This window comes from Sphaerodactylus townsendi, linkage group LG04 (assembly GCF_021028975.2).
Source record: "Sphaerodactylus townsendi isolate TG3544 linkage group LG04, MPM_Stown_v2.3, whole genome shotgun sequence".
Taxonomy (NCBI): Eukaryota; Metazoa; Chordata; class Lepidosauria; order Squamata; family Sphaerodactylidae; genus Sphaerodactylus; species Sphaerodactylus townsendi.
In genome coordinates this window covers 52,408,206-52,435,857 of record NC_059428.1, presented here as the reverse complement: position 1 = coordinate 52,435,857, position 27,652 = coordinate 52,408,206, and the positions used below count along the sequence as shown (strand labels likewise).

General features: G+C 41.9%; 1 protein-coding gene across 3 annotated transcripts in view; it reads left to right on the top strand.

Moving 5' to 3' along the window:
• The window catches only part of CADM2 (cell adhesion molecule 2), a 516,061-nt gene that overhangs the window by 337,829 nt on the left and 150,580 nt on the right, over positions 1 to 27,652 (top strand). For all 3 annotated transcript variants that reach the window (XM_048492993.1, XM_048492994.1, XM_048492992.1), the window contains 2 exons: positions 16,782 to 16,934; positions 23,441 to 23,578. In XM_048492993.1, the coding sequence (XP_048348950.1) occupies positions 16,782 to 16,934; positions 23,441 to 23,578 (291 nt within the window). The remainder of the gene's footprint in view (positions 1 to 16,781; positions 16,935 to 23,440; positions 23,579 to 27,652) is intronic.

The window sequence follows — 27,652 nt, the reverse complement described above, 5'->3', positions numbered from 1 at the left end:
GGGGAATCACCCTGTGCGGCTGAGGGGCTGCTATCCTGGGGGCTGCTGCTGCATGGACTGGGGCGGCGGGAGAGAACGGTCTTGTCGTGCCGTCGGCTCAGGTTGGGGCGGCCTGGGGCACTCCACCGTCTCTCTGGAGCAATGCTTCTCTCGCAGCCAGTTCCCTCTCTCTGCGTGTGAGGGCTTCCCGTCTGAAATCCAAGGCATCTCGTTCGCGCTGCAGTCTTTCACGCTTGGCCTTTTGGATTGCAGATTTGGCCTCCCCTTGGTTTTCAAGAGCTTTTAAGCACTCCCGCTGATGTTGGAGTTCCAGCCTGGATTGTTCCATCACTCGATCATGGACTGTAATATCTTGAAGGTATTGTTGTCTGAGGATATCTTTCTCCCATGCCAGCTCCAATTCGAATTCTTGGCGCTAAGCTGCTCATCGTTCTCAGTTCCGAGGGCTTCGGCGCTCCCTCTCAAGTGAGCCCTCACGCTCTTGTTCCCAATCACGCGTTTGGCCACCTCTTTTGAGAGCCTCAAGCTGCTCAGCTCCAATGGACTTCAGTTCTGAGTCGTGGGGCGATCCAGGAGTCCACTACCTGCAGGCATGGCAGTCACCCCCTCAAGTTCCTGTAAAGTCTAAGGAGGATCCCGGGCGCTGGGTATCTCTCATGCGCGGCAAGTTCGAACCCGGGACCCTTTTTGTAGAATTCCATAACACCTTCCCATGGAATCTCAGGGTGTTGGTGAAGTAGCTGACCCTTTTGGGCGAGGCTCCCCGTGCTCTGCCAGTGCGGTGGTCAGGGAGGAGGCTCCTCGAGGTATTGGATCCAGAAATTTCTCCCAGAGATTCCTGGAATTTGTCTCCATGGATGAAATTACGATACTCCGACTTCCTCCGTGACCATCTTCGCATCATCGGTTTGTAATCCACATAAGTTACGGGTGGTGGTGAAGTGCCGCTCTTAAGGGGAACTACGCATCCATCCACTAATCTCCGGCCACCCTGGATCATAGAACTCCTGACAGCACCCTCTAGAGGCAGCGCTCAAGCCGGTGACCATCGCGCCCGAGGAAGCCATCAGGGGGCTTCTTCCACTTGCTCATGCAGTTGGAGGAAGGCTAAGCTCCGGCTGAGCCGAGGCTTGGAGAGGGTCACCAGGGAGATTGATTCCGCTGGGAGATTGATTCCTCCACAGAAACGGTTGCCTGGAGGGAAGAGAGGGAACCCTCTTTGGGGGTTACCACAAGCTCTTCCTATTCCACGTTCAGCGGACCCTTGAAAGTCAATCTCTGCATGTTGGACGACATCAGAGATCCACAGAAACGGATGGAGATGGCTCTTAGCCACGTTCAATCCGAAAAGAAAGTTGTGAGAATCTGCATAATGTAAGGAACCTCAAAGGACCCGAAATTAAGCAACTTTGAATAGTTCTTTATTTCATAAACTTCAGGAGTCACAATACACGGAATGCAGATTCTGACCTTCCCCGAATCAGGCGGCCTCTTTTACAGGCAAAACGGCTCCTCCCCGAACTCCCCAATACAATTCCCACGATAGAAAAAGACAAGCTTCAAACATATATGATAAGCGCAGACCTCAAGGTTTACTCCAGCAGCCACCTTGGGCATACAGCCCAGACCGTGGAATGTTCCAAGGCCAAGCTGGCTGAACAGAAGCACATATCAAACCACAACCTTACACCCAGAAAACCCACCAGAACCAGTTGAATCCGGCCGTGAAAGCCTTCAACAATCCATATAAAGCATTAGCTTCTATTTATAGTGGATTTTTAAACATAAATTGTTACCACTAATATAATCAATAACCAGTTTTTATTCCATGTAGAGAACATTTGTCCCACGAACTACAATTCCCCAAATTACTTGCAGAAGTAATAAACTTTAAAATAGAAGGGTCGTCATTTAGCTACCAAGTAAATATTGTATTTGATATACAATGAGGAAAAATGTCAAATATTTAAGTAATCAGTGACCCTGTAAATTCTTGCTGTTAGGCCTGTTGGCTGTCATCCACTCAACCTACTTCAGCCTGGACTAATGGAGTAGTTGTAATCAAAGCTCTTAATGTCATTATACAAAATCTGCAGGGTTACAAAATGGTTTAAAATGTTCTTAACACTATATTCATGGTGAGAGGAAAATGCAAAAGTGCTCATTCTTTCCCCCAGTTATCAATGTACAATTCAGTTCAGGCCACAGCTCTGTGGGCAGAAGAGGATTTGAAATTCCCTGGTAGTTATTTTAAGCACTGTTTTGTTATGGCACTGTATCAGAAGAAGGCAATTGTCTTGAGTCTGTTTTAAACATTAATAATTCCAATAATGGACAGAGGTCAATGTCAGTAAGGCAGTATTATGTGGCTGCTGGATTAGATTTTTTTTAAAAAAATATTCAAATGAAAATCAAAGGTCTCGTATCCTTTCCCAGTTTTTATAACTGTTAGTAATGGTATCCATTATTTTATAATATATTCTAATGCTTGATGTAAGCTAGAATACTAGGAAGTTGTTGTATAAAGATAAAACAGATTGTTTGATAAATTTGTTGTTTGAACTATTTAAAACATTTACTAGCTGCCTTCCTTAGGGAGTTCATGGCAGCTTACACTATAGACAGAACACATAAAATACATTAAAACATTTTGAAAAATTAAATTATAATTCAGGATTGCTCAGAAACTTAAGCAAGTGGAGTCCTAAAATTATCTGGTTGTTAGATTATAAAATCTTCTGTGGTAAGACAGAGGGTAGAAAATTGGGTTCTATCTCTTCTGGTGACTCATTGGTTTGAGTTTTGCTCAGTACTTCAGATCTCGTTTACATAGAGAAGATAGTTCCCTAAATGTGTGATTTATATTTCAAAAACAAGTCCAGTATGGAGCATTAAAGAGTAGTGTTGCCATCCTCTGGAGTTTTCTTGGAATTACAATTAATCTATGGACTACAGAGATCTACCTGCTTAGAGGAAATGACAGTTTGGTGAGTGGGGTCAACAGCATACATCCTCACTGATCTCTCTCCTCTCCGAAAACTCCAGCCATCCAAGTACCCTCCTAAAAGTCCCAGGAATTCCTTAAACCAGAGTTGACAACCTACTGCTGAGCCATCACCCCTTAACCTCTGGATCATATGTCATGCTCTCAAGCAATGACGTTGAAATACTGTAAAGAGAGAATGTTATATGTTTTCTGTAATGCCTTTTCACATTTTACAACAGTATTCTTTATGGCAGCCATATAACAATTGTGCACTACAGTGAGCCAACAGGCATACACTATAGCTTTTGCATCAGTAGCCAGTTGTTGACTGCTTTTAATGATTCAGGGCAAGAGTAAGGAAGGTCAAAAACAAAGCTGTAAATAGATGAGCCCAGTGCTATTTCTTCACACTTTTTAAGGGTTGGAAGCTTCAAAAGAGGTGTATTTTGGCTGAGTAGCTTGAATCTGCTAGAGATTTCCAGTGAGAGAAGGGATTTTCATCTTGTGTCCTGCCTTCTGCTTCAGTTTCAAATGCTTTCCAAAATGCCAGTCCTGTGGGAAGGAGGACCTCACAAACAGCATAAAAGTGGAGATGGCAGTAAAACACACAATGATCAAAAATCACCCTCCTTCCCTTTCATTTGCCATCTTCTACTGGATGCAAGTCTCTGTGAACATTATAAAGCCAGAAACTCTGTTCTTCTCATTTTATTTCCCCGACTGCATTGGCCCTTATACAATTATACTGCCTTAGTCACTAACATCTTGGGATTCTTATTCTAAAAGGCTGTTATGTGGTATCTTATTATCTAGTATCCAGCAAAATAGAACATTAGGAAGAGACCTGTAAAATTCTCTGTCTGCTTATGGGGTTAAAACACATGCTATTGTTATTCGTCTCACCAAGTTGCAAGTCCTACACTGAACTACTTTGCAGTCATCAGCATTAATTCTGTCTTGGTGCAATAACAGAGCGTTTTTTTTATTCTTAATTCAATTTATTTTTAGTTCAGTTAGTTCCCCTTTCTTCTTATGTTGGATTTTGTTGGATTCAAATCCCCGATATATCTGAAATGCCAGGTCACAGGTGCATGGCCAGGATCACCCTCAGATGTACATCTGGGAAATTTACCTTAAACAGCACTCTCAATCACCAGTGGGAGAGGAGGGAGAAGGAGACTCCAGTTTCTCCTACCTGATTTTCAGCAGCGTAAACAGCAAGGAGCTTTGTCACCCCTTTTCTCATACTCAACACATGGAACCTTAGAAAAATAGTGAAAAGTCTTCCTGCTGTTTCTGCTGGAGAAAATGGGAGGGAAATTGGAAGCTCCTTCTCCCTCCAGTTTGCACCACTGAGCAAGCAGGCATTAGTTGAGTTTCCCTGTCATTTCTTTACATGTTGTAAGTAACATCCTGCAATTAATCCAGAGAGTTTTTGTTCTTGAAGGCAAGTAAACTGTTCCTAGCTAAGGCCCTTTCCACACGGACCAATAAACCCAGGCTAACCACGGAATAAAAACCGTATTGGGTGAGGGGTACTTTGCACAGATCCTGCTCCCAATGTGAGTCCACTTCGCGTTTCCCCCAACCCGGGTTTTTCAAGAATTGCACTATCTGCAATTCTTTAGTTGCAATGTGGATTGGAGCCACTCACCAAGCAAATGGCTATCCCGGTTGCTTCCCGGTTTTTAAAGGTCCTCCCTGCGCAGCTATGCAGCATGGGAGATGAGGGTTGGTTTTTTTTTTAAAGATGCATCTTGGTGCAAAGGCACAACAGCAGCCCACATGGTCGCTGCCTGCACAGAGGCATCCAAATGGGACAGGAGGGAGAGTGGGTTCCTTTATTCCGCCTGCAACCCACCCTTCTGGTGCTGTGCAGAAAGGGCCTAAGTCTTGTGACACCTTAAAGACTAACAGATTTATTGTGATGAGACTTCTTGCAGTTAACATGGCTACCTTTGTGGGGAAATAGAGCATAACTGCCTGGCCATTATTTTCAGTGGTTGCTTACCAGGAAAGTGGAGATTTAATGACTGCTGGGGAACATGGCAATTCGACGGGTTATAGCTTGAAGAATCTCCCTGCAGCTCTTTACTGAGAGGGGTTTTTACAGACATTAGAACAGACTATGTCTGACTCTAACCTCTCCAGAAGTTCTGGAGACCTACAGATTCAACAGGGGAAGTAGCTAGGATTTATCTTAGACTTGTTAGTTCTGAAAACATTCAAGTTCAGTAAATGTGAACTGCCTTTGGATTTAGAATCTGCCTCTCAATTCATTTCCCCCATCCCCCCCTTCTCAGTTTTATTTTTAAGTTTCTTTTTTCCTTTCTTTCCTCTGTCAGATATGCAATATAATAAGACATTTAATATGCTGGAGAACTATAGAAACCCTGTTTATCTTTTCCCCTGTAGTCATTTTTCTGTTGGTTGACCTCTGGAATGAGGAAATGACCTGAGTAATTTACATGATAGCTTCTAACCATCCTCTCTCAGGTCTAAGAGCACAGACAATTCCTTGGTTCATTGAAGGGTTTTTTAAAGTGAGAGGCCAGATCTGCATCGTTTTCCGTTCTGCGACGACACGCACTGGGGGCGCCAAAAGGCACCCCCCAGGCCAGCCCGTTTCACACAGGCGCCACTGCTGCAACGCAGTGCAGCCCGGCGCATCTGATCGCCTCTTCCTCCCCCCCCCAGGGTGGCTGCAAGGTCAGAAGCCGTTGCCTAAACAACAACCCTTTAAAGGGGTTGTTGTTGGGGAGAGGATCATCTTCCAGCCGGCGCTGGGTGCGCAACCGGGCCGCCCGGAAGCACGCTTTCTCGCTTCGCCGTAGTTTCCCCACTTAGCTGTGTGCTCCTAAAATTAAGCCTGCGGGGCGTCGCCAGCCCGCCCACACTGTCCACATTCGTCGACCCACCCAGAGGTCGGAGGGCAGCGCATGGGCTGCACGCCTCGCAGGCGCACGCAGGGAGACACAGTACAGTGGGGCGGGCGGAGGGGCGCAGAGGCGGCTCCGTCGCGCGAGCCGCCCTGCCTTCTGCCGAGCTACTCCCCGTTGCCTGCTCGCATGCTTGCGTGCGAGCAGGCTCCCGCCCCCACGCCGACGGAACTCCTGCCGGCATGGGGGCGCGAGGGGGCCATGCAGAAACGGCCAGAGACAAGGGCGATGGTTAGAGTGACAGTGGAGAAAAACTCAGACTGAGTTGCCAGCATATCCCAGGGAGGCCGGGGAAGCCTTCAACAAGAGCCTGGAGACAGGTTTAGAATGGATGAGGGCTAACTGAAACTTAATTTCAGCAAAATACGGTTGTTACTGGGGTGGGCAGGGGAGAGATTTTGACCGAGGAATTTGTATATCTCCTGTTAAGGATGGTGTTGTATTCCAATTAAAGAAGCAGGGTGATAGGGTTGGATAAACTAGTGGCAGCATTGGTGAGGAATTCCTTTCTTCACATTGAGTTGGTAAATCAGAAGCAACCATTCCTGGGCAAAAAAAGATCTTACCTCTATGGTGCATGTTCTGATAATATCTAGATTAGATTATTGCAATGTACTGTACAAGGAGCTGCTTTTTAAAAAATGGCTGAAAGATACAGTTGATACAGAACACGATGGCCAGAATGTTGACTGGAGTGGGACCATATCGTTCCAGTATTGCTCCCAATTTGGTTCCAGGGCCAATTCAGTTTAAAGGGCTATATGACTTGGGATCAGTATACCTGAAATACCAGACCACCTATTCCCATATAAATCTAATCAACCACTCCTGTCATCTTCGGAGGCCCTGGTTTGGGTGCCCCTGCCATCTGAGTCTAGACAGGTGGCAACCCTACAATTATCCTTCTTGATCGTGGTAACAAAACTTTGAAACTCCTTCTTGAAAAATATTTGTCTGTCTCCTTCTATTATTACCTTTCACCAGTGGTGAGGACCTCTTTGGTTTGATTTCCCCCCACTTAGTTTTATTGGGCCACCTCTCTGGATGTGGTGTTATGTGTTTCTGTGTTGATATGCTTTATTGAAAACACACACACACACATCTTACTTTAAATGTTGTTTAAATGGCTTGATCCCTTAAATAAATTCTGCATATTTGTCTTAATACAATAATTTCCATGTGTGAAGCCATAACTCAGTATTTCCACTTATGTGATCTTAACATGTGATGCTAAATAGTGGTGCTCCTGCCTATTCTTTAGTGGAAGTTCACACCAATGTTCATTAAGCTTTTGTTCAGCTAAACAGAAGTAGAAGCCTCTTTAAGAAACCTTTATGACATCTGCTAATAAAGAGCCTGTAGTACAGCCAAGGCTGGGTACATTGGATAAGAGGTAACAGTATTCAGGTCACATATTTCATTCACATATTTTACTTGTATAGTGCCCTGAAAAAGGCCAGGTGGCTGAAATGTTGGCAGACGGCTGCACATGAAATTATAATAAAATACTGTGCTATTATCTGAAATATGTGAGTTGAATGTCATTTTTTTAAAAAAAATGGTTGTGTTTGCTGGCTAGACAGCTTTTTATGTTACTTAAGCAATAAGACAAGGGCGGATGTACATTACTGATCTTTATCCTGACTTGTTTACTGAGTAATGTTGCCAAGGAACAAATAATTTCAGCCACTAAATGATCCACTAACAGCCCTGTAGTGTTCCACTATTATGCATCTCAATGGTATTAAAACTGATCAAAAAGGGGGATTGCTAATTTCTCAAGCTGATGATGCTGTGCTTGCATATTACAGGGAAATTATTGTATAAATATTGCATATCAAAATGCATGGAAGCAAAATGAAAACAACTAATACGGGGGAGAAATGGTACAATGTTTAAAATAATGATAGTTGCTACTAGCAACTGAAAGTTAAGCCTTTATATTGTTTTCTTTTGTTCTCAGTTCTATAAAATGCCAGTCAGTTATGCAGAATCCTTTCATCTATGCAGCCTGCTTATAAAGTCGCTTAGAGCTATGGGGCTGAATACTTTTCATGTGAACTGTTAAGGCATATGGTTTCAGTTTTCCTGTGGCTTCATTCCCATTTGTTCAAGCATGTCTGTGTACACAAAATCACACAAGATGTTCTAATGGTACTCCCTGCAAAAGCAAAAATGCAACATTGTCACTGAGGGTCTTCCAAGTCACAAATAGAAAATGAAGATTTGTAAACACCAAGTGAAGCCATTTTGCATAACAGCATTATAATATATGCAAATAATACATACAACTAAGGCTTCCAGCTCTAGGTTGAGAAATACCTGGAGGTATTGGGGGCAGGGCCTGAGGAGAGTTAGGTTTGGAGATGAACTTCAATGCAGTATAATGCCAAGGAGTACATCTTCAAAAGTAACAATTTTCTCCAAATAAACTGATCTCTGTCATCTGGAGATCAGTTTCAATAACAGATCTCCAGCCATCTCCAGTCTGGAGGCTGGCAACCCTACATGCAATGCCAAAAATATAATATGCAACAAAACATGCATATATGCTATCAATTTCAGTCTGGTACTGAAGCACTAAGTGTAGGTGCACAAACCCACAAGTGCTCATCACCCAGGCGGTATGCTGGTGTCCAAATGTATGCTGGCGCAGCAGAGGGTGGGCCAGGGGGAATCATTGAGGTGGACCCAACTTTAATTGGCTTCCACCATCCTTCCAAACCAGAAATGCCCCCCTTTGGAGCAGCAGACCTGCACCACCAAAAAGTGTTGTGTGTGCCTGTTTACCCTATGCTGCTATTCAAGGAGAGCAGGAGGGTTTTCTATAGTATTTGGCTGACTGGGAATGCTATATTGAATTAACTTTAGCAGAAGGCAAACTGTGGAGAAAGTTACCATTAATATTTCTCCAGGTTAGCTTTCTAGTAATCTATCCCCTAGAGGCAGTCTTGCAAGTATGAAGGACCTAGAGTTTTATCACTAGAACTTTGAATTTGACCCAGTACTCCACTGGTAACCATGTATTCTGGAGAAGTATGGGCTAAACTCATAGAAAAGCTAGCACAATGCTTTCTCTGGTAACATAAGGACAGCGCCATGGCAAATCACATGATGAGGGGGCCATTAGAGGGAAAGCAGCAAGTTGAGAATCTTATTTCGAGTGATCACTTTAATTGGATGTTCACATTATTGTCTGCTGATTCCTGTGAACTGTTTTGGGAATGAATTTTTGGCAGAAAAGATGAATTAAATTATTTAAACATAAAAATTAGGCTGTGTCCTACTTGGCAGCTAAACCTGTAGAAAGGTCCTCACAATTTAACACAACAGTATCACTGGACATTGTAACACATTCACTGTGTAACTCTATCTCTTCCCTATCGAATTAGCAGAACATAGCTAAGCAACATAGTAGTAGCTGAGGTCAGTTTTAAATCTCAACATAGGCATGACAGCAGGTCCCAGAATGATACTATTGAACAAGAAATGTAGTATAAATTCCTTACAATTGGTTTTCAATTTCAAGAAGTGTAATTCCTGTTCCTTGAAATGTTAAGTGAATGAGTATATGATAGAGTTCTTTATTATTGTTTCAAGTGAAAAGAGTTCAAAGATGAAGATGAAAACAAACTTTTAAAATGCACATATTTGCTAACATGGACTTATACAACAAAGAACTTGAAGAGTGATATCTACTAAATGACATTCCAAAGGAAAATTGCCTACCTTTTCCTATTTCTGAATTTTGTTCCCCAACAGTCCGCACTCTGAAGTTGCATTTCTACCTCTTTCATAGACTCTGGGAGCTTTAGAATACTATTAAATTAAATGTTTTTTATCCCTCTAGACACAAATTAACTATAATTTCACAGACTACAGATTTGCCTTTGTGAGAACATACAGTTTCCCAGGAGACTTACTGCCCAATCCAGTCTGTGGAGGTGGCACTGCTGCCATTCCACTCTGCTGTCTCCAAAGGGCTTTCTGAAGTCCCAGGGAGGGAGAAAACAGCAAAAATCTTCCCTGCCTTTTGAAAGCCCTTGATGGGGTTGGTGGTGTAAGTCCAGGACCAGGGCTGCAGTACAACTGGCTGCAAACCCTGGATCAACTTCACCCCTGGGAATGTCCAGGCAGGCTCCTCCCCGCACACACTGGCGTCCATTCCAGAAGCCAGCACAGCTCTGCTATGCCTGGGACTTCCAACTTTTCCAGATGTGGGGCTGAGGGGTAGCTGCCCACCCGTGTGCCTGGCCCTCCACCAATGCATTTGCCCCTTGTGCCAGCATGATGGGCAGCCGTGTTGGCACAAGGCTGCACTAACTCCATAGGTAGGATCCTACTGCTGGATTGGGCTGCCCATGTGATTCATGTTCCAAACAGAAGTCAGAACCCCATGTTTCACTTCTCATTCACCACTGAAATAAATGTTTTCTAGGCAAGACACCACGGTCTAAATTTTCATTAGTGACATGACTATGGTAGTTTTGAAAAAGAAAAAGAAAAATGGCAACATCCCTTTGTGATAATGTACTTAATGTGGAGTTTGAACTGAAATTACTGTTATTCAAATTTGGGTGGTTGTTTATTACTAAATCTACCACTACAAATATAGGGTTCAGATATAAAATTACCAGAGTTTATGGTCCCTAGTTGCTTATGTCTTAAAAAATAGATCCAGGGGAAAAACCGGTGGATTTTTTACTGCTTTCGCTAGACAGTGAGGCCTTACAACTAACCTCAACCGTTAAGAGCCTGGGCATTGGAGGTCCAGGTCGCTCAAACTTCCCAGATTGCTTTTTACCATCTGCGATAGGCACGTCAATTGGTGCCGTATCTGTCCTGTTCTGACAAGGCCACAGTGATCCATGCAATGGTCACCTCTAGACTGGACTATTGTAATGCACTCTACGCTGGCCTGCCTCTGATGGTGATCCAGAAATTGAAACTCATTCAACATGCAGCAGCCAGACTACTTACAGGAACAGCTAGCTGGGACTGGATTACTCTGGTCCTAAACCATCTACACTGGCTGCCCATTGAGTTCCGGGCCATCTTCAAAGTCCTGGTTTTGACCTTAAAGGCCATTAGTGGCATTGGGCCTACATATCTGAGGGATCACATTTCCCCGTACTGCCCTACCAGGGCCCTCTGCTCTACGGAGGAGCACCTGCTGGAAATACCCAGCCCCAAAAAAGATCCAGCTGGCCTCTACAAGGGCCAGGGCATTTACTGCCCTGGCCCCTACCTGGTGGAACAGGCTCCCTAAAGAGACCAGGGCCCGGTGGGACCTACAGAGCTTCCGCAGGGCCTGTAAAACAGACCTGTTCCACCAGGCTTTGGGCCAGCCTGGGTGACCATCAGATCCTCATGCCACCTAGGTCTCTTATGAGCGGGAGTGGGGTTAGGATAGTTGCCATCAGTTATCGTAGGAAATTGTTGAACTGTGGATTCAAATTGTTATTAGGCTGTTTTTACTGTTTATTATTATCTGAGATGGATGTATACCGCCCTGAGCCTTTCGAGGGAGGGCGGTCTAAAAATTGAATGAATGAATGAATGAATGAATGAATGAATGAATGAATGAATGAATGAATGAATGAATGAATGTTGTTTGCTGCCCTGAGCCCTTACGGGTATAAATATGAAAATAAAATAAAAATAAAAAATGTTATAGTTCACTCCTGTAAGTTCTACAGTAATAGTAATGAATTGCTATAAGATTATTACTATGTATCTGATCCACACACAGTCACTCATACGTCCAGTTCAAGGGCATTTCTATTTTATCATTATGCTTTCTATTTAATCATTGTGATTTCTAAACATATATGAAGTATTCCTACTTGTTAATCAGGTGCCAATATCCCAAAGATCATTATTGGCTGTTGTTTCTCTAGATAGTGCATTTTTATGTAAATATAATATTTTATGTATACTAAATTATAAAATAGCAATTTGAAAAGTGGGAACCTGCCTCTCCCCTTTTTCTCCTCCCTTCTTTTGTTCTAAAATTGCCAACCTATGGGTAGAGCCTGAAAGTCTCTTGGAATGACATTTTATTTTTAATCACTTTTTTTTGCAAACCTAGGCCCCTTCTCAAATTTGTTGAAAGATCTGTCTTGACCATTCACAACTCCAGTTACCATATTTAAGTATCCTCAGATTTGCTGACCTAATTATTAGGGTATAGATTGCAATACTGTTACATATTCTATGACCTTGTACTGTTTCTGAACTGCCATTATTGTTAACAAATTAATAGTGATTAGGAATTCTAAATCAATGAAGATGCAGCTGGAAAGCTGCTTGAAAAGGGAAAACACAGGTAGCAAAAAAAGGCAAAAATAAATAACTCTTAAACCGTCTCTCTCTTTCTCTCTCTGCACACACATGCACACCCTGTATGCCTGGGACCCTGTCTGTGTCTTTCTTCTGTCAATCACACACTGTCTTTTATTAGTCCAAGTTAGAAAATAAACAAAAAAACTGACAGTTTTGTGTCCTTTGGCATTTTTGTGTCACCACCACAGACTAAGAGGGTATTATGTCATCACTCAAATCTGTCAGGTTTGGTATAAGCTGTTTGCAAAGATTGTTTTCGTTAATTCCCCCCCAGCTGACCCCCCCAGCACAGATGGTTTTATATTATTGATATTCCAGAAGTCCATTTATTTGTAACTTTAACTATATTTTGCTTATAGAATTGTCTTCATGCCAATATGCTCTAAATTGGAGGCGCATATCTTAATAACATAGCTGCAGACTTTTTTGTAAACTAGTTTCCAACCGTGTTCCCCCCTCCCCTTCTTTTAGTGTACCTAATATTATTGGAATTTTCCAGATTTTTATTTTTATGTATTGATTTATATGTAGTAGTTTGTTTATTTTGAGGAGGGGAAAGACTTTAGTGAGACTGTTATCCAGGGGTACCTTACATCCCCTGCACTTACCGGCTCCAGGCACAACAGCTGCCAATGAAGGCAGTTAGTGACTCCCGAGTCAGAAGCCACAGTAACATTCTACTTGGCAGTCTGCGATGGCAAAGGGCCAGCAGATGGGAAGGTGAGCCCAAAGCCACAAGGAAACATGGCATGAGGATCTGCATTGCGGGGTGGGGGGGGGGGGAGAAGGCCATTGGAGAAAAGACAGGCCCAGCCTGATGGTATGCAGCTATGGGAGCTGCACTGCTATTGGGGTATTGGCTCATTGGTGAGAATGAGTGATCCAGGACAGGAAAAGGTAGTCTCCAGTGCATTGCAGCTCATTTCAAGGCAGGACTGGGGCAGTACAGGCTGCCCTGTGGGTGGATGGAGCAGGGCATAATGGGAAGAAGGGGAAGCCTGATTGAGATTACATTTATGGGGTTTGAGAAGCCCTAGTGGGGGACACATGGGAGCTTCCTGGGGCACATTATTAGCTAGGGATCCTGCCAGTCACATGGGCCCCATCTTGAGGAAAGAGCCCATGGTTGCTGTCCTCAGGAGCACCCTTTAAGGTGAGGCCAGGAAAGTACAAAAGAGGAAGAAACAAGGTGCAGTCTAAATATCATGGGTGAAACCTGAAGGAAGAAAAACGAGGGACCAGGGTGAAGGCAACCAACTGTTCTTTCTGGCCGAACTGAGGCACAGTGGGAAACCCTGCTGGGAGGAAAGGCATCCTGGAGGGCACAACCACCCCAGACCCTGTGGAGGCTGACAACTGTGTATGTGTTAATTGAGGCATATGTGTGTGTGTGTGTGTGTGTGTATGTGTGTGTGTGTGTGTGTGTGTGTGTATATGTGTATATATATGTGTGTGTGTGTGTGTGTGTGTATAATTCACCTAGGATTACATGAGGCTTGTTGATTCATTAATTTTTTTTGTGTAAAGGTTCGTGTCCCATTTAATGCATAGTTTGGAAATGATGTGCAGTACTTTTACGTATCAAGTGCTATTTATTTGCAATTCTATTTCTCTAGTATTACTTATGAATATTCATTTAATATTTTTGTCTTATTTCCTCTGATTTATTTCTTTACCAAAAAAGCAGTATCATTTTGAATTTGATATTTTAGTGTGTTCCCCCTCCCAGAATATTATTAGTGTGTTTCCCCTCCCAAAATCTATTAGCTTGCTCTGTTTTATCCAGTGATCTCTTGAGTGAAGTGATTTCTGTATTTATAATTTCTATACAGTATTTAACATATTAAACATAATTAACTGAGGGCAAATTATCTTGTACAGATGTTCGCTGTAGATTTATGTGACAGTATAAACAACAAGGTCATAGTCAGTAAAGCACAAGGCAATACTGAGTGTGAGATGGGCAGAAAATCCTAGCTCAGCTATAAAATTTGGAGTACAATTTAGTGGTAGGAAATTTTACCTCAAGTGGCCTGATTGTATCGACAAGGAATATGCCACAGGCTTAGGTACCATATATGTGCATTACACATTTGCCCCTGGAATACTTACCTTGGGCTGTATCATCTTGAATAATATGACACCACCACACAGCAAGTACTCCAGGGAATTGCTTGTACATTATGTGGCTGATGTCATCTTATGTTTTCTTGTCCCTAACTGTGCTCTGCTGAAATATTAAACTACCATTTTGGATGCAGTATTCTCAGGCAACAACCTACAATACTCTTGACAGTATGAGAAAATGCTAGTGCCTCAGAAAGTCCTGTAAAAATGATATTGTGAGACAGCATTAATTGGGAAGAGCCGTGACTCAAGAGGTAGAGAATCTGTCTGGAAAGGTCCCAAGTTTAATCCTTGGCACCTCCATTTAAAATGTCTGACATTTAAAGTATCTGGTGATGCTTGAAACCTGAAAGGTTCACTAGCAGTATGAAGAGACAATGGTCAATTCTGCACAACAAATGTATAACAGGTTGCAGTCCTTATAAAAGAACTCATTTTCCTTTTTCCTGTTCAGATGTGTGCTATGCAGTCAACTATTGGAGCCCGTGGAAACAGTCCAGGTTGCTTTGTGCCTTTGCACAGAGACACTTCTCTCTTAAAAAAAATTTTTCCTGCAACACACATGTAGCCGCACAGTCGTACAGCAATAAACCCGCACAGCCATGTCAATCATCCCACAATACGATCAGCTGCACCTGCATAGCTGCACATATGCAACACACAAAAGAAAAATAAAAAAGAGGCATCCCTGCAGCGGTAGGGCAATGTCAACTAGATTCTCCCTGACTGTGGGCAGCATGGTAGAAAGGGGGAAAATAAAGTGCCTCCTGCCTGGCCATTCGTATGGCAGCGACTTTAACCTGGAATGTTGCAAAAGGGTTGCTAGTTTAGCAATTACCAAAAATCCCAGGTTGAGGGAAATAAAAACTCATTTTTGGGACGGGACCTGTGTGAAGTCCCCCCCCAAAAAACCCCAGTTTATATTGTGTCCAACACCCGTTATATTTGCCCTGTGTGGAATCCACCAATGTTAACCTTCATAGACCCATGGACCGATGCAGTATAAAGTAGTTTCATGTATTCATGTTCTGTATTCATGTAATTAATAGACAAATCACAGATATGTCTTTTTGAGTGTCACATGATGTGTGCTTCCAGTTACAATGCAGAAAACAATGGAAGTCTGGAAGTTTCATAGCTATTAGAGCTCAACCAGATTGCATTCATTTATTGGTTTTGACAGAGTCCGTTGGTATTACTCATTTTGTTGGGACGGGGTTAAAGTAAAATGCTAGCCATGTCTTTTCAAGGAAATGCAAACTATTTCTTTTTGCTTACCCACACAATAGTGTGTCTTTATATTACCAGGCATGCCTGGAGGGTCGCTGGCTGGTAGCAGCAGCATGAGCAAAGTGATCCCTGCACTGCTATAGGGCTGACTCATCTCAGATCTAGGCCTCAGTGATGATAACAATGACTGTCTTAGTTGAAGGCTCCTTAGGATTGGAGGTTTTCCATCTGGTCCCACCAGAGAGGAGCAAAAGGCATTCAGGTCACAACAGTAGTTTTTCCAAGGTACAGAGATGGCCTCAGGTCTCCAAGATGTGCAGCTTTGATACTCAGTTGTGATCCATAATCCCTGCACCATGATATAATCTGCTTGGTTATTGATACCTTGAACTTTCCTTCAGTACCATAGATTCTTCTTGAGGTGCTACCCATGTAATGCCATGTTGATCTGAGACTGTGCTGTGTCACTGAACGGGCTGCCCAGACTCCCAGTGTGGTTGGCCATGCACTGGTTGGCCTCGATGAACTGTGCTGCAGCTGCTGAAGAGTCACTTATCTTTGCTGTTTGTCAGCTGTATAGCTTCCTATACTGCTGTTCGCAATGATGATGCTGAGGCACCAGTGACATGCATTTCCAGCTTGCATTTCCAAAGGATATATAGACTTCTGACACAGTGTCAACAAATGCTCCCATGGTCTTCTGATACTTTAGCTGATGATAAAGCACTGCAATGTAATACATAGATCCTCACTGCTTATAACAAAGATTGCAAAAGTGTAACCTGGGATCCATTTTGTAAAGGAAACACCTCATGTTAAAAAATGTCAACAGACACAGATGAGGTGATTGTAATAATTTCTATAGCATAATTGAAAGGTTTTGAATATATGGTAATTTGTTCAGTAAGGCATTCAAATTATCTTTAATGTTAACATCTACTTTACAAAAATACTTTTTCTCTATTTGTGAACATTTTGGTTGTAATTAGAAATTTTAAATAACACTTAATATTGCTATTCCTGCTGTTTCTTCAATAAATCTGTATCTAAAGTTTTTCTTGCAATATCATATGAGACCTATTGTATTGAAAATATTGTTAATGTGCTTTATTAATGGGTTGTTTTGAAAACTTGCCTCTGTTTTTGCTTTGCAGCTCTGAGGGACAATAGAATTGAGCTACTACGAGCTTCATGGCATGAACTGACCATCAGAGTCACTGATGTGTCACTGTCAGATGAAGGGCAATATACCTGTTCTTTATTTACTATGCCTGTCAAGACTTCCAAGGCTTTCCTCACAGTTCTGGGTAAGCATAACTGGTTGAGAATTTCAAAATGAGAACAGTTTGATATGATGACTGTTGTAACTTAGGCTCATTCCGCATATGCAGAATAATGCACTTTCAAACTGCTTTCAGTGCTCTTTGAAGCTGTGCGGAATAGCAAAATCCACCTGCAAACAGTTGCGAAAGAGATTTGAAAACATTTAGAAACTTCTTCAGGACTCATGTGGTCATTACTGTGATTATTGATGGCTTCAGATGCTGAGAATTAGTACAAAACAAGCAGATATCCTCAAGGAACTCCTGGGAGCAGCCATATTCCTTCCTTCCCCCAGCCCTTTTCTCAGTCTTTCTCTTTTTCCCTGCCCCACTCCTATTCTTATTCTTTCTCTCTGCTTTTCACCCTTTTTCAGTGCCTTCTATCACTTTTTTGCTATCCCCCTTTTTTCCTGTCTCTCCTCCACAAGTTACTCTCTCACTCATATTCTCTCTTTCTCCCTCTCACCCCATCATTTACTAGGTGTCTTACCCATCAGTAGTGCCACCGCTCCCTGCTCATGTGGCTGTGGGGGGGGGGGGACATGGCAGGTCCCATGGCTGTAGGTGGGGACAAATCCTACAGTTGGGGTAACTCCTGTTCTGCTTCTCCTCACACACAGTGTTGCCACCACTGCTGTTTTCTCCCCCCCACCACCACCACCATGCGGTATCATTTCCTCCCAAATGTCTGAGGAGAGTCAGCAGTGGTAGTACCATTGGTGGTGGTGGTGGTTCCTCCTCCCCTCCCCTGCCCTCATTTCTGTCTCTGCAACCTTCTCCCCTGTACTTAGTGTTTCTGCCTCACTACCTCAGAGGCTGCTGAGGAAAGGCATCAGTCACAGGCCTAGTGTACTTCACAAGCTTAACGAGATTTTGGAGGGGGGATTATACCCCTTCTATTTTTGTTTTTGTTTACATTTTCATGCAAACCTGGGGGAGGGAAATCCATTTTCTCCACTTGGCCCTGGTTCATAGATTTAGGTATATGGAACCAGACTGATTATTAGATGTATAGAAGATAGAATTGTAAGTTTTGTCTCTTGTTATGCTTCTGGGTGATGTTCAATGAGTTTGAGGTAGGAGTGCTTTTGAATTCTGCCTTTATAGAGTTTTTTCCTGCAATATGGTATTCTGGTCCAAGTTGTAAGTGTCTTTTTTTTGGGGGGGGGGGAGGGGGGATCAGGATTTGAATACCTTTTTGAATATTCTTTGTTTTTACTGGAAACCTAGGGAAGTCGTAGTTGCAGCACATATTGAATACAAACGTAAAATTCTTCTCATATTGGCCATTTGTGTGCCTCATATGCCAACCTCAAAGTTCTACTGGAATTACAGCTGATCTCCAGGCTACAGGGATCATCTCTCCTGGAAAATTTGTAACTTTGGAGGGGAACTCCATGGCATTACATCCTTGCTGAGCTCCGTCCCTTCACAAGACTCCACCCTCCCCAGGCTCCACCTCCAATTCTTCAGGAATTTCCCCACCCAGACAATTCCAGTACCTTCCCATATGAAATCTGCAGAAATTCACAATAACTGATCCAAAGAATGCAGAGTGAACACTCTCTGTCACAGAACTACAAAGAAATGAGGAATCGAATAAGTGGCATTTGTCCTACTCTACAAATTGTGTATCTCAGTCTCAAGCAAACGATAGTATGGGCTTGTGCAACTTGCTCACTTTTCCAAAGGATGTTGTGGTGCCAGGCACAGGTAGGGCAGCTGCCTACTTGCAAGGTAAAGGTTCATAGGTTAAGTGAGGGTTTCTTCTCCATAGCACATATCCTACAACAATCCAGTCTAAATCAGGTAACTTGCCCTTCATTGATGCAGAAAGGCTCTCTAATACATGGCCCACAGGGAGACTCACTTCACTTCTTGACATTTAGGTTTCAACTTCCCAGTTGTCTCAGTTCTTGAACTCCCCCAAGTCCACTCAGTTACAGTCTTAACAGCTCTTCCCAGCAGTGGGACCAGCCCCATCTTTCCAGAATCTACCTGTTGACCCCATTGCCCATGCAGTCCAAGCAATTATTTTTTGCTGCCAAGAACATCCTAGACTTCTAGCCAGCCTAGCCTTACCACATTGGTTCCAAGCCAAATCCAGTTCACAGGATGGTCAGTGGCCTCAGACTTCTCCTTGATCCCACCTGTCCATATCCCCACCTGGGCTGTAGCCCCAACCCATGCAGGAGGGCAGGACCTTGGACTCCTCTGCCATATGTCCTTATGTTGCTTGCTCAAAACCATGTGTGTACATTTTCCTACCTGTCACTTGTTGCTTCTATGTGTCATTTCAAAAAAGCATACTTTTACATCTAGCAGCTCAGTAACCTCACACAAGTTGTCTTCAAAGCAAAAATTACACACTTTGCATTCCAGGGACAGAGGAGTTGATATTTGTGCCTGTCCTTGTTTCCACCAGCGCACAATGTGATGAGAAAAAAATGAGTGTGTGAGTTGAATATGGCTACTAAGCTTTTATTTTCTTATAATTCCTTCTCTCATTTCCTCAGTACTGTATTTCCTTTGACTTTTGTGATTGTTTTAAAGAAATTATTCAGAAAAATTGTTATCCCTTCAAGACTCTGGCTGTTTTTTCATGGCCAAATTGTTCCATTGTTAGCACAGGAAATATCGCAGTGAAGCCTGTAATTCTTCATGGTCCTCAATGCTGTACTGTGTCTGCCCCTTCGTTGCACCACCAATTTCCTTTCTCCATGCAGCTTTCAAAAACCACCAAATTGGAGGTTCTTTTTAAATCCCCCAGTATGACTCCGCCTGCAACTGTGTGCTTCCACTGCTGTGAAAACACTATGACAGCAGAATTGGGGCCATTTCTTTTGCCTTGCTACTCTGGCTCACCCCACCAATCAACAGGAGCATCCCACTTTTCTGACTGAACTTGTGTGTGAGAGAGAATTGGCCCCCTGCCATTTGCAGCACCTGGACATCCCACTTTTCTGTCTAAGATCCACAGTTTATCCCTCTGTGTCCCGCCCCCTATCCCCACTGCAATGAAAGTCACGTCTCTTATTAACAGGGAAGAAGTTTTGGGTTCAGAGTCATTTAAAACTAAATTAGGGAACTTGAGTGGGGGAATGGGGGAGAATAAGCCAATCAGTATGCAGGGAACAGAGATGGTCTGCGCATGCCTGGAAAAGCTCGTGGTGCAAATGGGAATTCCTGGGCTTGCGGGGAAACAGCTGGGGCATAATGCACCAACCCTGCTGCAACTCCTGGGAAGAACCGGGGAGCCATGCAGAATCAGAAACAGGAGGAAAAGTGCCGCAGCACTAATCTACAGTGGGGCATTTCGTCCGTGCAAAAATGGCCTCTGTGAATGTTGGTAGCGTAACACCAGAAAGTTTTGTCATCTAAAATCTAAAATAAATTGTATGCCTAGCATATTATAAAAATCGGTTCTGTAATGTAAAAAAAGGAATCTCCATGTGGAATTTGGCTTCTGCACGTGGACAACATTTCTGGATTCAGTTCTCTATACATACATCGGAGCTATCTGTGTGTCAGAGAGCTCTATGCATGTCTATGTGTGCATTGACTTGCATACTGTTTCTATACTGCATGTGTAATATTGGACAGAGGGCACCTATTGGAAGAGAAGGGACTGCTTAAAGGTTTCTCCCATGTTTTATAAGCCTAAATTGTAGATGACATCCCTTTTTTCCCCCAAAGGCAGGCATATAGTGTGTATATTGTGTATGGAGTCCTCTGGATCTGAGTATTTGCAACTGAGATTGCCATTTTTTTTCTTTCTCTTTTAACCCTCCCCCCCTTTTTTTACTCCTTGTATATAGTAAGGTGAGAGTTGAATTTTAAAAAGCTGATGTAGAATGTTATGTGTGCCAGTTATATTAAACTTAATCCTGCCAGGGAATTGCTTTTGTGCCTAGGATATGAAATATCTGCCTATGCTAGTTCCACTGAGACTATCATATCAGTTTAACATTAAAGGGAAGGGGAAACCAGCTCAGAACAGATAGTTCCAGGATAAAGACAATTGCAGGTCAGTTTTCAATCTAAAGAAGCACATTTTAAGATCATAAAATCAGGTGGCCATTAAAATTCAGTGTGTAATTTACTTTCCCCAGCCCTGGATATCATATGTTTCTCGAAAAAAGATACAGAACATCAAAGAGGTCTTTTCTCATGCTGTTGTTTTGCATATTTTGTAGAAGGAAATTTTGTCTGCATTGTATTGGGGGTCTATTTTTAATCCCCTAATTTCTGAATATTTTTATCAGAACCTATTTATTAATTTGACTGTTAAAGGTACTATTAGGGATTATAGGTCAGACAAATAGCCAGTGTTAATATACTGTAAAAACTGCAGTGTTTCTTTCACACTGACCATTTGTTCAAGGATACTTATGAATTTGGTCTAAAAATATTTAAAAGAAAGCAAGGCCCTGTTGTGTTCTGGTTATCATTTATTCAGTGACAAACATGAATTGCTGCTTCTATTTATTTTTTTATCATCTTGACCAACTTGTATGAGATATTAAAAATTATGGTAGGGTGAATTATTTCTCTTTTTACCCAGTGATACAGCTAACTGTAAAGTTTCTTTACAATGTTATGTGAGAATTTGGGTACTGGCCTCTATTTTTCAGATGTGATAGCACTCTTGTGCTTTTATGTTACCCCACACTAGTCTTTGGTCCATTCTGCACAGCAAATGTATGGTGGGTTGTAGTAGGGATAAAGTAACTCATTTTCCTGTTTTCGCATTCTCGTGCATCCATGCAGGCTGCGATTGAAGCCAACGGAAACAATGTGGGTTGCTGTCCTGCCTTCACATGGAGACACGTCACTTTTTATTTACTTCCCACCGATGTGTAGCTACGCAGGCATGCACAAATGAACCCCCACAGCCATGCTGATGTCTCACGATACGACCATCAGCACCTGCATAGCTTCGCAGATGTAAGCTGCAAAATAATTTTTAAAAGAAAATGGAGGCAAATAAAGTGCCTCCTGCCCAGCCGTTAACTCGTGACTGGCTGCAACCTGGGATTTTTGAAAAGACTCACAAATAGCGTGATTTTCAAAAAACCTGGCTTGGGGAATAATACGGGGCAGACTGATTTTAGGGGTGGGATCTGTGCGAAGTTCCCCCCCAAAAAACTGGGGTTTTTTTAGCATTTTACACCCCTGTTTATTGGTCCATGCAGAGTGGGTCTTCATGTTGCATCTTTTGTATCTGAAAAAAAAAGCATTTCCAGTCTGTGTATGCTTTAGATTCAGTGGGAATGAGTTTAATTTTGTTGTTGATGATGATGTAGTCTCAATGTTTGTATAGTGCTGCTAGCAAAATTAGACTGGCTGTTTCTGTACGGTATCATCTGTGTAACTGCTTTTTTATTTGTTAATTTGTTTGCTTCATTTAAATCTCATCTTTCTCCTCAATGGGGATTCAGAATGGTTTATAAAATCATCCTCCTTACCTCTGTTTTATCCAGTGGCATATCTACAGAAAATGGAGCCCGAGGCAAGAACTGATTTTGTGGTCCCCCTTCTATGAGAATCCGACCAGTGAGAGGGTCTATGTGGCTGCCATGCATGGATCTCCAGAGTGAGGTGTAGGATTGAGCCCCCTCCTGCCACCACTACCCTGATTGCTCTATTTTGTTAGGCTTGAAATGTGCTTTGCTACACATTTTTGTTGAGTGCTGTGGGGGTAGAGTTGCTGGAGAATGTCTCTCCTATGAATCTGGGAAAGTCAGGGATAAAGGACAGTTCAGAGTTATCTGGGCTGAAGGAACTGGGGAGGGAGTATACAGGAATTGGAGACATGCAGAAGGAGTGGCTGGAAAAAACTTGAAGAAGTGAATGTTTCACTAGCAGACTTTTTTGAACCTCAAAACTTTTCTGCTGATGGAGAGGGAACTTGAGTAAGCAAAATGACATCAATGTCTGCAGTAAGAAGGGTAGATAACACAACTCTAAACTCCTGGAATTTTGATATCAATACTGTTCATTTAACTGACAGATATATTTGATGTATTAATGGTTGCTGTGTTGATCAGAAGTAGAAGAACAAGATTTTAGTCCAGTAACACCTTAAAGACCAATATGATTTCCAAGTTATAATCTTTTGAGAGTCAGAGGTCCTCTTGTCAAATGTGTAATATATATGGCACTTCCTTCTGATTGTGGATTGGTTACAACCCTGGATTTGAAATTTTAGAAGCCTTATGTTTTGTTGAATTCAGATTGTTCTTTTAGTTGGGTAAAGGTTCTGTGATGAGTGCTAACTGCCAATTCTTCTGCTTATCACACCTGGTTTTTTGAGAAATTAATTGCTGACTAACAGATCTGTTATCAACTCTATTACTGCTGACATAGGGTTCAATAAATGCTGTCTTATAGAAACCAATCAATAGTGTCTCTTCATCTCTCAATTTTGATAAAAACTTTTACAATAGCTTATTAGCAAAATTATGACTCATTTGTTTGCCTTTTGTTAGGAGTTCCAGGGAAGCCTCAAATTAGTGGATTTACTTCACCGGTTATGGAAGGTGAAAGGATGGAACTTACATGCAAAACATCTGGTAGCAAGCCAGCTGCAGATATCAGATGGTTCAAGAATGACAAAGAGGTGAAAGGTATTGTTTGGAATTGTATATTTCATTTATAAAAAAACACTTATTAATTCAACATGTAAATTGATTTGATTTGCAGATTTCATTACATTTGCATGCTTTGCAGATAAAAAATAATCCAAAGTATTTCAGTAGGTATCTTGTTAGTGTTTCTCACATCTCTACAATATCAATTGTAGCCCAGTTCCTTTGTGTGGTGGGGGAAGGCAAACTTCTCCCTGCTAGTAAGTATTTCTTGTACAGTATTTTGAAATGCTTGAAAGATGGACTAGAAATTTATAAATGATTTTTTAAAAAAAAAATCTCAGCTTTTCCCCTCTGGCCTAGCTCATTCTGTACAGTTCTTCCCCAGTAACCTCAAGCACTCACACAGCATGATTAAATGATGTATGTATGCAGCAGCCAATGCTCACATAGTGTGTAAGGTAAGTAGGGGGAAAACACCACAGGCTGTCTTATCATTGAATGCATGGTACACAAGTCTGTACTCTTGTCCTTTCTCAAATATTTACATTTTTTGGTCCATATAGCTGCTTAGTTTCTTAGGATGGTTTTAGCTACCTTCTGCATTCCTCCTGTAGGATTAAATGAACTGAATCATACAATTGTGGCTGCTCTCTGTACTTTCCTCTTTATACAAGGTGTGTTCAGACATCTGTTTGTTACAACAATGCATAAGAAAAGCAGTTCATGTTAACAGTAGGCCAGTTGCCTGTGGGCCTTAGAGCAAATGTACGTGGTGACCATCGATAGCCATTCTAAAGCCATTAACATTTAAAATTAAAGTTCAAGTACATATGTGTCCTACAGCACAATAGTTGACTGGCTACTATAGACAGTTCAAAGAATAGATTTCTGTGGTCTTTTTAAATGTTGGTTTGCTAAAGCAAATAAATAAGTAACATAGAATGGAGGCACCAATATGTACAGGCTGCTGTCAGGATGCTCTCAAAAACAATAATCAGACTGTGCCTTGTTGGAATAATTTTGCTTCTTGTTTGAACATATCTCAAACTATTAGGCATGCCTGAGAAGCAATAAAAGCATATTGGTGATATCTCACTTTTTAAAGAGCTGTGCAAATGCATAAGCAGAGGGGACAGGCCATACTGATGTGAGTGCATTGTTAACATAAAATGGGTGGGGCCCACAGAGCACTGCCATTTACAATCAAGGCAAGGCATATTGGCAGCAACTCACTTTTTAAGAGCTACGCAGGTGCGCAAGTAGAAGGAGTTCCATGTCTCTTGCCTGGGAGGATTGGCATCCTGCAAATGGTTCTGTATGTTGAATTTTAATGTTTCATGAACAATAACAGAAATGACCAGCAACAGTTTTCTAAAGTCCATTGTATTTTTTCACACGTTGCCCTTTATTGCTAGTTGTGTAGATATGTCAACCATTGAAAAAGACTAATATTAGCTGGCTACAAGAAAGAGAAATCTGCCCTGTACATTCTGTTTTCATTAGGTGGGTGGGTGGGCGGGCGGGCGGGCGGACAGACGGATGGACGGACGGACAGATGGACAAACAGATAGATACTTATGAATAACTGCTGCAGACTGATGATTTAAGGGCCAAACAGGAAGTTAATGTACTACTACATATATCTACCTTTTTGCAGTTAAAGCAGGGAATCCTTCCCCCGCCCTTTTTTAAAGCAAAAACAAAGATAACCCCTGTCCCTTTTCTAGTGTAACCTCACTGTGCTTTGATATTCTTAGTATTTTTTCTTACAATCCATGTGAGCTGGGCCTAGTAAAAAGTATAAAAACCAGAAAGTATGGTCAGGAGGAAACAGGATTTATTTTGCCTATTGTCACACCATTTTATATTGAAAACACAGGTACACTTATAATAAACAGATAGACATGTTTATATATACATTTAGAATCTAGATCCTGCTCCATTCAGTGACAAGTAAATTGGACCCGAGGAAAAAATTGGGGCAGGGGGACAATGATTTTAATTTTAAATATGCATTTTTATAACCCAGAGTTTGAATTTGTTGAATTGAAATATTGACAAAGATTTTAAAATACATACTGCTGATGGATATAAACTCGCCCTTTAGTTCTTGTTTTTAGAAACTTGGGTGAAGAAGTGGCATTGCTGCTGAAATTTTAACTATCACTTTTAAAGATACCTTTCATTAAGTATTCTTTTTAAAAATATTCCATTAGAATCTATGTTTGTTAGGGTTGTCTAACATCAAGTTAGTTTGCTTTGTAGTGAAGAAGTTTCTCCAACCAAAGTCACAGAGTAATGAGAAAAAACATTAATCTTTCTTTAGTATCCACAGAAACCGAGTAAGCCATAATAAAACAAAGGCTAATATACAGCATCTAAAATATTTAAGTGTCTGTGGTTGGTAATTAGGGACATTTCTTCATTGTTCCCTCTTTAATATTATTGTCATGAAAAATTCTCTAAATCAAAATGAGAAAATTCTATTTGAAAGAGACAGAAACTTTAAACACTATCATTAAAAAGTACTTGAGATCTTGAGGTCAAGTAGAGAAGGAAACAGGAGACAGAATATGGAGCATTAGCTTGCAGTAAGTTTAAGGGAAATTCCAAGCAAAAGAAGAAAAAGAAGAGTTGGATTTATATCCCCCCTTTCTGTCCTGTAAAGAGACTCAAAGGGGCTTACCATCTCCTTTCCCTTCTCCCCTCACAACAAACACCCTGTGAGGTAGGTGGGGCTGAGAGAGCTCTGAAGAACTGTCACTAGCCCAAGGTTTCCAGCTGGCATGTGTTGGAATGCACAAGCTAATCTAGTTCACCAGATAAGCCTCCACAGTTCTAGTGGGAAAACGCGGAATCAAACCCGGTTCTCCAGATTAGAAGCGTTTATTCTCAATTCAACAAGAGAACATTAACGAAGTTAAAGTTTCTTGGTATTGTCTGACTTGTGGGGATATAACTAATCCTTTAATATAGGTTTTCAGTTAAAAATTCCTAGATGTGGAGGAGAACCAGGTGGAGGGGAGGGGTAACAGAAAAAAGGAGGGGTGCTTTGTTTTGTGTTATACCTCACAGCTTTCAGCCTGCAGCAGAAACAGGAAAGGGTATAAAATAGCTTTGCACCTGCAGAGCAACCATAGAAAAAGGACTTTGAACAGTGAACCGGAACTACTTATAGTAGACTGGGAGTTATGATGATAAATAATTCAGCATGATAGCAGAGTAGTTAGTTTTTGAAAAAGGGAGGGAAGCATAAGGCTGTTCACCCACTTCCAACCTAGTCTCAATTAAGTTGATGGCTGCATCTTTAAATAAGAGTGAAATTACTAGAATAGGAAGCATGCAAACAGGAATGTGAAATCAGAGTTTGTAAAATCATATTCCTTAATGTTGCACTGAGTCTAGATTGGAAGGCTGTGAGTAGTCTTATACTTTAAAAAAAATTGAAAGGGGATTGACTGTGGCTTGGTGGTAGAGCAACTCTTGGCATGCAAAAAGTTCCAGATTCAGTCTCATGGAGGTGGTGGGAAAGACCTGGGACCATGGAGAGCCAGTCTGGACCTGTGATATAAATATAAGGTAGTTTTATATGTTCATATATTCTCCTGCGGACAAATAACATCCCTATGTAAGAGGAAATTGTGAGTGTGCAAGAAATACTGTGGGCAAAACTATGTTCAGTGTTAGGATTTATAATCAAATCCCCTGAAATGGCAGATTTCCTTCATGCCAAATTGTGTTCTACAAGTAAGTCCAGGGATGTCCTTTCTTACAGAATTAGCAAATGATTATACACTTCATTCCATCTTACAAAATGAAATAAAAGGGTGTGGCAGATGCTAACTGGACTCTAGCTCCATTTTATATTTTAGTGAATAATCGGTTACTTACTGTGTGTAAGGGTCTGGTACTCCAGTCATCAAACGAGACTCAAGAGGGTTTCAAGAGCTTTACTGGAACCATGTCAGCTCAAGGCCCAGATAGCCGAAACTAAAGTTTGGCTTTCTGGCCTCAGTATAAACCTGTAAGCAGAGGTGGGATCCAACCAGTTCTCACCACTTCACTAGAAGTGGTTACTAATTTTTTCTGAGTGCCGAGAAGGGGTTACTA